Here is an 11,575-nt window from a genome sequence, read left to right as displayed (position 1 = left end):
CGGTTCAGAGCGGCGGGCTCTAATCTGGAGAGCCAGATTCGATTCCCCACTCCTCTTCCACATGAAGCCCGCTGGGTGACCTTGAGCCAGTCACTGTTCTCCCGGAGCTTTCTCAGCCCCACTGACCTCACGAGGTGTCTGTTGTGGGGAGAACAGTAAAAAGCCCAGGAGCACCTTGAAGACTAACAAACTTTATTGTGGCGTAAGGTTTCGAGAAACACAGCGCCCTTCGTCACCAGCTTTTCTCGAAAGCTTACGCCCCATTAAAGTTTGTTAGTCTTCAAGGTGCTCCTGGGCTTTTTACTATTTTGCAGCAACAGACTTCACGCGGCTGACCCCTCTGGATCTATGACGATGTTGCGGGGAGAGGAAGGGAAAGGCGATAGTAAGCCGCTTTGGGACTCCTTCGGGTAGAGAAAAGTGGGGTAGAAAAACCAACTCTCCTCCTTCCTCTCCTGTGCCTCAGGGGAACAGGGGGGGGGGGGCTTGCGTCTAACTCTGGTCCCCCTCCCCTTTGCTCTCTTGCAGACCGCCACCACGGCACGCCGATGCTGCTGGAGGGGGTGAAGTGCGTCGGCGCGGAGCTGGAATACGACTCGGAGCAAAGCGAATGGCACGGCTTCGACTAGGCCGGATCCTCGCCCTCCCTCGCAAAGCCCGGCCGACTGTCTAGGGTTTTTCTATACATATCTACATCTATATTTTCCAGTTCGGCTTGAAGTTTTAAAAAAAGCACCGCCTCAGCTGTTTACTGGCCGCCCGTCGCAGAGGGCGTCCTTGTCTCGTGCCGCTCTTATGGAGCTTGTCTTGTGGGTACGGGCGCTCTGTTTACTTCCACCCTCCCCCCCGCGCCCGCTCGTCACGTCCAAACCCCCGCACCGCTAGCCCTCTGGTTTAATGGACGGTTGTGGCTCCAGCCGACAGGCGAGGCGCGGACCGGCTCCCTGTCGTCTCTTCGGCCTCGAGTCCGCACCCGTGGTGTGCGAGAGCTCTGTGCCCGCAGACCTCCGGAAGGGAGGGCAGTGTCGGGAGAGGCCGTCCCCTGAGCCGCGTTGTGTTCTCTTCCGCTTCAGCGTGGCCCTGTCGTTTGCAAACCTCTCCAAAGTCTTTGCAGCCACCGTGGGAAAAGGAGACAGCGGCCCATGCCGAAGGGGCCTCTCGTTCCCCCGGCTGTGCGGCGCTTTGACGGTGCGACGGGGAGCCTCCGGTGCAGGGCAGCAGCCTAAGCGCTCTTCTGACCCGTGGGCAGAATGGATCAGCTCTTCAGCTGTGAAAAACTGTTGGGGGGACAACAGGCGGCGTGAGTTGATCTGGACAGTTCTGAGCCCCCCCGTTGAGCACTAAAAGGCTGATTCGGGGGAGGGGGGGGATTTGTCCCGCTCCAGAGATTTGAGTGAGCCATTCGGAGTTTCCTGGGTCACTGTAGGGGAGGGGCTGGTAGGACTTCTAATATGTAGCTCTTAATTATAGCTGCCCCAGTTCGCTGAGGCCAGTTCACATGACCACTTTGGCCGGGGCAGGGTACACCTCTCTTATTACACCCCGTCCTGCCCCCGTTTCCAAACTGAACTGCAAGCGGATTAGCCGAAAGGGTTCCCGATTCACATTTGGGGGGCTTTTTCCACGTTCGCATTTACCTTACTTGTAAGTCTCTGTTCCTTTGGGGATCCCCCCGCTTTCCCACATATATTTTGCTCCCTCTAGTGGCCGATTTGCTATTACACAGGTTTTATGCCCGGCATATCTCCCCGCGGATTTCAACAGCAGGTGGTTATGCTGAGCACAAGCTGGCGTCCTACCGAATCGACCACTAGAGGGAGCAAAAGAACTCCAAAGACACAGGGATTTACAGGGAAAGGAAAATAAGAATGCAGAAAGTCTAAACGTATCTAAGCAGATGGCAAGTGAACTGTTCAGACAACTCCTTTTGCCCCCTCAAAGGGGACGTGTCCCAGAAAGGGGTGGGGACAACAGTGCCCAGCTTCTGGCCAGGTGGTTGTGCCGATTGCCCCTCGTTCAGTTTGTTGAGAGGTGAGGTTTTCCTTAAGAGGGGAACTTGTCGAGGCCTTTTGAGAGATTCCCGAGTGTTCTCTTTGTCGCAAGCCATACGATGTCTTGAAAATGTGTGTATGTGTGTTTCTCCTTTGTACTGCTGCATTTTTTTATTTTCATCTCTCCCCCCCCCCCAAAAAAACCCAACAACAACCCAACTTCTCCAACCATTTTAAGCCGAGACTTCCGATTCTCAACACATCTGCCTAAATTGTGGAGGAATCCTGTTGGCTCCTTTGGGCTAGAGCCCTGGTGAGCAGAAGAACGGATAAAACAAATGGGCTGTGGTGGTCCGCACTGCCAAGTAGGGGGGATCACATTTTGGAAAGTCCCTTTAATGTGGTGGTGGTGAGGAAATCCCCGCAAGCAGAAAGCTAACATAGCAGGGAGCAAGCCAGCATAGAACCTTTCTCCCTGACGTGTTAGGAATTCTGGGGTGGAAGTGCTTGCAGTGATTCTTGGGAAGGGGGCTCAAAATGGCAGGGTCCAACAGCTTTACAGCCCCTCCACCATCTTTTTCTCCTGTACAAGTGGAATGAATCTCTGGTTGTTTTTCAACAGGGTGGTCCTCAAATTAGTCTGGTGAAGCAAGGTGCCCCCCCCCCAATTTCCCTGCCCCCCAGTGCCTTAACTGGCTGCTGCCATCCCCGCCCCTCACCATTGGGAATCTTCCAGGTTTTCTTTTTTTCAAAATCAGCTACTGATTATTATTATTATTACGCACAGATGGTTACATCAGGTCCCCTAAACTGCCAGCTTTCCTTCTTATTTTATTAAAGCAAGCCTCTATCCTCTTTCGCTGCAGAGACATCTCCTTATGCCCCTTTCATTGCAGAGATATAAGGGGACATGCCTGCAATTGAAGGGGCAAGATGCTTACCAAGGAAGGAAGAAAACCAGGAATTCAGTGAACCCGAAACACAGATGGTTGTATTGTTATAATATTCAGTGGCCCATTTGGGGGGGGGGAACCTACCCCCCCCCCCAATCCCAAGTTACTAGCAGCCATCCAGGCTTGGTTGCGAGCATTCCCAAAAATTTGCAGTAAAGCGGGTTTGGGAAAGATAGGAAAATAAGCCAAATAAAGCCCCAGAGGCCGATAGATGCACCACAGTGCTGCAGGGGAAAATACCCACTTCCCAAGAGCAGCAAATGGGGGCAAGTATCCCTGTGGAAATGGCGCCGTTCTGTCGCCTTGGGATCCCCGAGTCCTATCGAGGTGGGAGGGTGCTGACCAGCTGACAGCACGTCGGATTGTGAACAGGTTCCTTCATTCGGGGGCCGGGGCAGATGCCAGCTACGCCAGTCGCTGTGAAACCTTGGCAGTGCCACACCAAAGGTGAGCCGTGATTAGAAGCTCGCACTTTCTGTGTTTAATATTAAAGCCGCCCACGAAAGAGGGATGTAGGTTGGCACAACGGCGCTAGAGGAGGTTTTAAATCTCTTCCCCCCCCCCCCGGTCATTTTCCTAACTTCAGTTGCCCCTCCCTCAACCCGGATTTTTCCCTGTGGGGTAGACCCGAGCTGCGAAGGGGGTGTGGCGGCTTGTATCGGGAAACCGATGCCAAAGAAGACGAAAGCCCTTTTCTACGAGCCGCTTCCCGTTTTGTTCGTGTTGATGTTGAAGTGGAACACTGCCGGATCGTGGGTGCCCCCCCCCCCCCCGAAGACCCGAGCAGTTTTAGTTTCCGACACGGAAAATTTTTCGCGCCCCCCCCCCCCCCTTTCCACTGCTCATTTCTTAAATGTCTTTTTTTGGGGTTGTTAAAAAAAAAGACAGATGGTACACAGACCAGGAATGTCATTTCGTTAGAAAAGAAACTTATGGTTTTTTTAATGTGCCTATATATAAATACATACGTGTAAAAATTTTAAAAAAGCGTGTACTTGATTTCTTTTCTTTCTTTACAAGTAAAAAGGAATACAAAACTGCACTCGGGGAAAAAAAGACGTCTCCTGCGATTGTCCCTGCCACGCCCCCACATTTTGAGGTGTTCCTCGGTTACCAGGATCTGTCTGTAAGATGGACGAAAGGGCCGGTTTACAGGGCGATTTCAAGTTTACATTTTTGGGGGAAGCCAGTGTGGTGTAGTGGTTAAGTGCGCGGACTCTAATCTGGGAGAACCGGGTCCCCACTCCTCCCATCACAGCTGCTGGATGGCCTTGGGCTAGCCGTAGTTCTGATAAGAGCTGTTCTGGAAAAAGAGCCATTTCTGTCAGAGCTCTCTCTGCCCCACCTGCCTCACGGGGTGTCTGTCTGTTGTGGGGAGGGGAAGGGAAAGGAGTTTGTGAGCCGCTCTGAGACTCCCTTGGGTAGTGAAGGGCGGGGTATAAATCCAATCTCTTCTTCTCTTCCTTTGTGGACAGGAAAGCACCCACTCAGTTCCCTGGGGACAGCACAGGGTTGCCACCCTCCAGGTGGTAACCCAAGATCTCCTGTGATTACAATTGCTTTCCTGCAGGGGTCATTTTGTAGAAAAGGAGGTGCAGGAGCTCATTAGCATAACTCATTAGCATAACTTGTTTGCATATGCCACACCCCCTGACATCCCCGGAAGTGTATCAGAAGGCAACACCCACCACTCAGGCTCCACTGGACTGTTTTGGATGGTTAGCTATTGGGGGGGGGACGGGACGTGCACATCTGTCCTCGTAGAGGAGGGAGAGGTGGTACCTGAATAAAACTTGGTCTTAAAGGTGCCACTGGACTGTCTTGGACCTGGGGGCCGTGGGGGAGCTCTGCAACTTACCTGGCTGCTTCTTGCTCTGACTGAGGGCTGCTGGGAGCAGGGGGTGGGGCTTGTTGCATGTGCCCGCCCCCTGGGCTCTTTACTGCTGGAGCTCCGCTCCTGTGCACTCCTGCAGGAAACGACCCCTGGTCTCCAGACGACTGGAGAAAATGGCCGCTCCATGGCATGATACTTAGCTGAGGTCCCTGCCTCCCCACTTTCCTCTCCCAGAATCTCTAGGAATTTCCTAACCCAGAACTGGCAAATCTAGGAGACTGCCTGCTACAAGCTAGACACCCCCCCTCCCAAAAAAACCTCATCTCTTTTGGGGAAAACCAAAAGTCTGTCATTTATAGCAGACACCCCCCTCTGTCTCTCCATTGGCTTTCCCCCACCAGCTGGAGACAGAAGAAGAAGGGATTGGATTTATACCCCGCCCTTCACTACCCGAGTCTCAGAGTGGCTTACAATATCCTCTCCCTCCCCCTCTCCACAACAGACACCCTGTGAGGTCGGTGGGGCCGAGAGAGCGCTGAGAGGACTGCTCCTGAGAGAACTTGTGACTGACCCAAGGTCACACCAGCAGCTGCATGTGGAAGACGAGTGGGGGAATCAAACCCGGTTCTCCCAGATTAGAGTCTGTGCTCCTAACCACTACACCAAACTGGTTCCTGCTCCCAAACTGGCTTCCACCAAAACTGGAACAAAGAGGAGGAGGAGATTGGATATATACCCTGCCCTTCACGCGGCGTCTCAGAGTGGCTTACAATCTCCTTTCCTTTCCTCTCCACACAGAGCTGTTCTCTCAAGGGCAGTTCTGGAAAGAGCTCTCTCAGCCCCGCCTACCTCCCAGGGTGTCTGTTGTGGGGAGGGGAAGGGAAAGGGGGTTGTAAGCTGCTCTGAGACACCAAGTGAAGGGCAGGGTACGAATCCAATTTCTTCTCCTGTGGCAATCATTTTGTGTTTGTGCGCACGAGCCTGTATCAGAATTCCAAAGGTGCCAACAGACTCAAAAAGGCTGGGGAACCCTGGACGTTGGACTAGGAGCTGGGAGACCCGGGTTCGAATCCCCACTCTGCCATGAAAACTTGCTTGGTGACCTTGGGCCAGTCACGCACATTCAGCCCAGCCTACCTCACAGGGTTGTTGGGAGGACAAAGGGGAGGAGAAGAGACAGCTCTATGTGGTTTCGGGGTCCCCATTTGGGAAGGAAGGTGGGGGTATAAAAGAAGCAAATAGCACCATATCAGGCCATTGGGCTCCGAATAGCTAGGCCTCTCCTAGGCCTTGGGAAGGGAAGGTTTCTTCCCCGGCCTGATTCCTGCGGGGTCTAGCAAGACCACAGCTCAGCCTGCACCAGTCAAGCCAAGCCGCTGAAGGGCTCCTTCTCTCACATCCTCCTTGGGGCAAACATACAAGCGGCCACAGGTTCACTCAAGCAGCATGGCATTCAAAGCGTTAACACACGAGAAAGACGGCAGCATTATATACAATACAGAAACACAGCACAGCATCCAGACAAGAATAAAAGAACACGGAAGACACCGCAGACTGGACCAACCTGAAAAATCAGCAGTGGCTGATCATAGCCTAACTCAAACAGGACACAGTATCTTCTTCCAAGACACTGAAAGGCTGGACAACACATCCAATGACCATGTCAGATTACACAGGGAAGCTATTGAAATTCATAGACATAAACACCATTTCAACAGGAAAGAAGAGAGTTTGAAAATAAATAGGGCATGGCTTCCTGTCCTGAAAAACACAAAAGGCTCTACATCTGACAATAGCACTACAGATAAGATTAGAATTTCAACAGCCAATCAGTATGCAAAGGAACCTCCTCAGGAAAGCTCCTCCATCAGCATGTCACAGCCTGGGGAACTCCGACGCGATCATAACTCAGCCCTACCCCACCTTCCTGAGTAGATATAAATTACCTGCCTACCATTTTCTTCTCACCTTGACAGAGAGAGGACTCCATCTTTCTGTGTTATACCTCTGAGGACGCCAGTCACAGCTACTGGCGAAATATCAGGTCCGACAGTGCCAAGACCACGGCGACAGAACCCGGAAAATCTACAACAGCTAATAAAATCAGGGGTTCCCCCAAAAGTGAGGTTTTTCCCCGCTGCACGTTGCTGATGAGCAGGGCCCTGAAGCCTTGAGCACAGGGGTCCCCAGTCTTTTTCAACCTGTGGGCACCTCTGGGATTTTGACACAAAACGGCTGTCATAAAATGGTTGCTGGAAGAGAGTGCAGGGGGTTGGACTAGATGACCTGCAAGGTCCCTTCCAACTCTTAACATTCTATGATTTTATGAAAATGGCGGACGAAGCTCACCTTCATTTGCAGGGAAGACCCTTGCGCTGTGGTGGCGGCTGCCGCCACGGCAACAGTTTTAAAACTGCCCAGCCAATCAGAAGACTGGCTGGGCAGAAGCCCCACCAGGCCACACCCATTTTTCTTAAAACTTTTGGCAGGCATAAGGAAGGTTGTGGGCACCATGTTCGGGAGCCCTAAGGAAGACAACCATTTTTTTTTTTGGTTTGGTGTAGTGGTGAAGTGCACGGACTCTAACCTGGAAGAACAGGGTTTGATTCCCCACTCCTCCACTTGCAGCTGCTGGATGACCTTGGGTCAGTCACAAGTTCTCTCAGAGCTGATCTCTGAAAGGCAGTTCTCAGGAGAGCTCTCTCAGCCCCACCGACCTTCACAGGGTGTCTGTCGTGGGGCGGGGAAGGGAAAGGCGTTTGTAAGCCGCTCGGAGACTCCTTCGGGTAGTGAAAGGCTGGGTATAAATCCAATCTTTTCTCTTCTTCTTCTTTGGTGGGTGGGTGGGGGGAGACTTTCGAAGGGAGGTAGCAACATGGAAGCTGCGCCAGTTAGTTTACTGAACAAGCCCTGAGTCTTCTCCATCTTAAACAAGACCCCCCCCCCCAAGTGTACCTTTGGGAGATCCACAAACGGAATCAGTTTCCATTTGGCATAGAGGTTTGCCCGCTCTGAGTTGGGAAATTCCTGGAGATTTAGGGAGTGGGGCCTGGGGAGGGGACCGGAGCAGTGTTCCCTCTAAGCTGAGTTAGCGTGAGCTAGCTCATAATTTTTTAGCCTCCGGCTCACACATTTTTGCCTTCGCTCAGGAAGGAGGGCTCCAGATGCAAACTAATCTATGCAGGAGCCAAACCGCCCGCTCGCCACTTTAATGCCAGTAGCTCACAAAGTGGAATTCTTGCTCACGAGACTCCACAGTTTAGAGGGCACGCATTGGACCTGAATGGCGCATAAAGCCACAGACTCCATCTTTCAAAGAAGCCATTTTCTCCGGGGGGAACTGATCTCTGTAGCTGGAACGTCAGCTGGAATTCCCGGAGCTCTCCGCTCAGGAAACATTCAGGTTTCCTTACAAGAGCCAGTTTGGTGCAGTGTTTAGGAATGCAGACCCTAATCTGGGAGAACCACGTTTGATTCCCCACTCCTCCGCATGGCAGCTGCTGGTGGGACCTTGGGTCAGTCACAAGTTCTCTCGGGTATTCACTCAAGAAGTTCTCTGAGAGCTGTTCTCCTCAAGGACAGTTCTTGAAAGAGCTCTCTCTGCCCCGCCTACCTCACAGGGCGTCCGTGGCGGGGAGGGGGAGGGAACGGAGACTGTACATCGCTCTGAGACTCCTTCGGGTAGTGAAGGGCAGGGTATCAATCCAATCTCTTCTTCTTGAAGGGTGTTTGTTGGACGGAGGTTCAGCGGCGTCCCTTCCCTTCACAGATCTGGGCTGTTTTTTTGCTCTGCTGCAGCTCAAAATGCACCCAAAGCAGACGGGAAACGGTGAAACACACGCACACCCCGCGAGGCCCATACCCATCCATAGCCCTGCAGGGGAGATACAAGTGTCAGCCTTTCACCCAAAGAGTGATTAACACCTGGAATTCCCTGCCACAGGAGGTGGCGGCGGCTACAGGCACGGGAGGCTTCGAGAGGGAATTGGATAAGCATATGGAGCAGAAGTCTCTCTTGCTCCGGATTGCAAGACTAGGTCTAATGGGTGGGAATTACAAGGGAGTCATAATCGGCTAAATATCAGGAGAAACTTCCTAACTGTGAGAGTGGTTGAGCAGTGGGACAGTCTGCCTCGGGAGGTGGTGGAGGCTCCTTCGCTGGACGTTTTCAAGCGGAGGCCGGACGACCATCTTCGGGTATGTTGTAGGCAGTGTTCCCTCTAAGCTGAGTTAGTGTGAGCTAGCTCACAGTTTTTTAGCCTCCGGCTCACACATTTTTGCCTTAGCTCAGGAAGGAGGGCTCCAGAGCAAACTAATTTAAGCCGTAGCCAAATCGTTCGCTCACACCTTTAATGCCAGTAGCTCACAAAGTAGATTTTTTGCTCACAAGACTCCACAGCTTAGAGGGAGCATTGGTTGTAGGTATGTAGGTATGTAGGGCTATCTTTTGGCTGTGCTCCTGCAGAGTGCAGGGGGTTGGACTAGATGAACTGCAAGGTCCCTTCCAACTCTAACATTCTATGATTCTATGAAGTCCATCGGTGGCTATTAGCCACAAGGTATAGGTAGGAACTCTCAGCCTGGGGCAAGGGATGCTCTATATTCTTGGTGCTTGGGTGTGTGTGTGCAACAGTGGGAGGGCTTCTAGTGTCCTGGCCCCACTTGTGGACCTCCTGATGGCACCTGGTATGTTTGGCCACTGTGTGACACAGAGTGTTGGACTGGATGGGCCCCTGGCCTGATCCAACATGGCCTCTCTTATGTAGCCCTTTACCATGAGCAGATGTGGGTTTCCACTTCTTGCAGACACCCCACACAAAGGCGAACGTGCTGTGCTTCTCCTCCAGAGCAGCCGATTCACCAGGCAGAGAAGCAGCAGGTGGGGATGCCGGGAGCCCCCCCCCCCCGTCCTCTGCCCCTGCCCTGAGGGGGCACCCCCTCTCCCCATTCAGAAGCACGCCCACCTCTCCGAGCGGGTCCAGAGCCCGGCTGCGCGTGGCACGTTTCAAGTGCCAGCACGTCTCGTCGCCGTTTTGTTCCGTGGACCGAACGGCGATGCTTAAGAATATTTTTGGGTTCGCTGTGGGAGGGAAGGATCCCAGACAGGAAGGAAGGCACAAAATAACTCGCTTTCAGAAGGACCAAAAAAAGAAAGTTATATACTGCTATTTCAGCAGGTAAAATCTGGATGCTGCCACCCCCGGTTAAGGACAAGATGACGGCAGCGGGAAAAGAGGAAGACCCAACACGAGATGGGCCGATTCAGTCGAGGGAGCCACAAAAGGCTCTCCCTTGGCCATGCAGTTCACAAGAGGGCATCTTGGAGGCCGTGAATTTGCTGTAAGTTGGAGGCACGCTTCGCACACACACCCCGACTCAGCTGAACGAGTGGCTCCAGTTGCCACTCTGACACGTAGTGGGGGGATTGGTGCCCCCATACAGTAACAAGCCTGGAGGAGGCTTGCTGGAAGCCAGACTGCTTCTGCGGAACCCAACTCTTCTGTTCTTGAACTGCACATCGACAACCTGGCAACCTGCCCTTCTCAAGAGTCTGGGCTGTGGCTCAATCGAAGAGCATCTGCTCGGCATGCAGAAGGTCCCAGGTTCAATCCCCGGCACCTCCAGTTTAAAGAGCCAAGCCAGTAGGTGATAGGAAAGACCTCCGCCTGAGACCCTGGAGAGCTGTAAAGAGGGGCCATGGCTCAGTGGCAGAGCCTCTGCTTAGCATGCAGGAGGTCCCAGGTTCAATCCCCGGCATCTCCAGTTAAAAGGATTGGGCAGGAGGTGATGGGAAAGACCTCCGCCTGAGACCCTGGAGAGCTGTAAAGAGGGGCCGTGGCACAGTAGTAGAGCATCTGCTTGGCACACAGGAAGTCCCACTTTCAATCCCCGGCATCTCCAGTTAAAAAGGGCCAGGCAGTGGGTGATGGGAAAGACCTCTGCCTGAGACCTTGGAGAGCTGCTGCCAGTCTGAGTAGACAATACCAACCTTTATAGACAAAGGATTTGTTTGGGGAGGATCATGGCTCAGTGACAGAGCCTCTGCTTGGCATGCAGAAGGTCCCAGGTTCAATCCCCGGCATCTCCAGTTAAAAGGATTGGGCAGGAGGTGATAGGAAAGACCTCAGCCTGAGACCCTGGAGAGCTGTAAAGAGGGGCCATGGCTCAGTGGCAGAGCCTCCGCTTGGCATGCAGAAGGTCCCCGGTTCAATCCCCACCATCTCCAGTTAAAAGGATTGGGCAGGAGGTGATAGGAAAGACCTCAGCCTGAGACCCTGGAGAGCTGTAAAGAGGGGCCATGGCTCAGTGACAGAGCCTCTGCTTGGCATGCAGAAGGTCCCAGGTTCAATCCCTGGCATCTCCAGTTAAAAGGATTGGGCAGGAGGTGATGGGAAAGACATCTGCCTGAGACCCCGGAGAGCTGTAAAGAGGGACCGTGGCTCAGTGGTAGAGCCTCTGCTTGGCATGCAGAAGGTCCGCAGTTCAATCCCCAGCATCGCCAGTTAGAAAGGACCAGGCAGTTGGTGATGGAAAAGACCCCAGCCTGAGACTCTGGAGAACCACTGCCAGTTTGAGTAGATAAGACTGGCCTAGATGGACCCAGGGGGTCCCAGGTTCAGAATGAGGCAGCTTCCTGTGAAATCCAGAGAGGACAACATTGGCCTGGCGGTCTAATGAATCCAACCAGCTGTCGAAATGGCAATCAGGAACGTGCTGGTCTTGAAGATCCGTCCTGCCTTCCACGGACTGGTGTCCCAGCCGGCTGAAATGGGCCCAGGGGTAGTGTTCACGTGACC

At 53.1% G+C, this 11,575-nt stretch overlaps 1 protein-coding gene across 1 annotated transcript in view; it reads left to right on the top strand.

The window, feature by feature from the left end:
* The window catches only part of LOC107112828 (chromosome unknown open reading frame, human C20orf27), a 62,316-nt gene extending 60,136 nt beyond the window's left edge, over positions 1 to 2,180 (top strand). The window contains exon 5 of the mRNA XM_015414020.1: positions 529 to 2,180. Coding sequence (XP_015269506.1) covers positions 529 to 629 — 101 coding nt within the window. The 3' untranslated portion in view covers positions 630 to 2,180. The remainder of the gene's footprint in view (positions 1 to 528) is intronic.
* The last annotated feature ends 9,395 nt before the right edge of the window (positions 2,181 to 11,575 follow it).

The sequence above is a fragment of the Gekko japonicus genome, unplaced genomic scaffold (genome assembly GCF_001447785.1).
Source record: "Gekko japonicus isolate JY-2015 unplaced genomic scaffold, Gekko_japonicus_V1.1 scaffold2662, whole genome shotgun sequence".
NCBI lineage: Eukaryota > Metazoa > Chordata > Lepidosauria > Squamata > Gekkonidae > Gekko > Gekko japonicus.
Note: the sequence above shows the minus strand (reverse complement) of the source record. Positions and strands in the feature narration are given on the sequence as shown.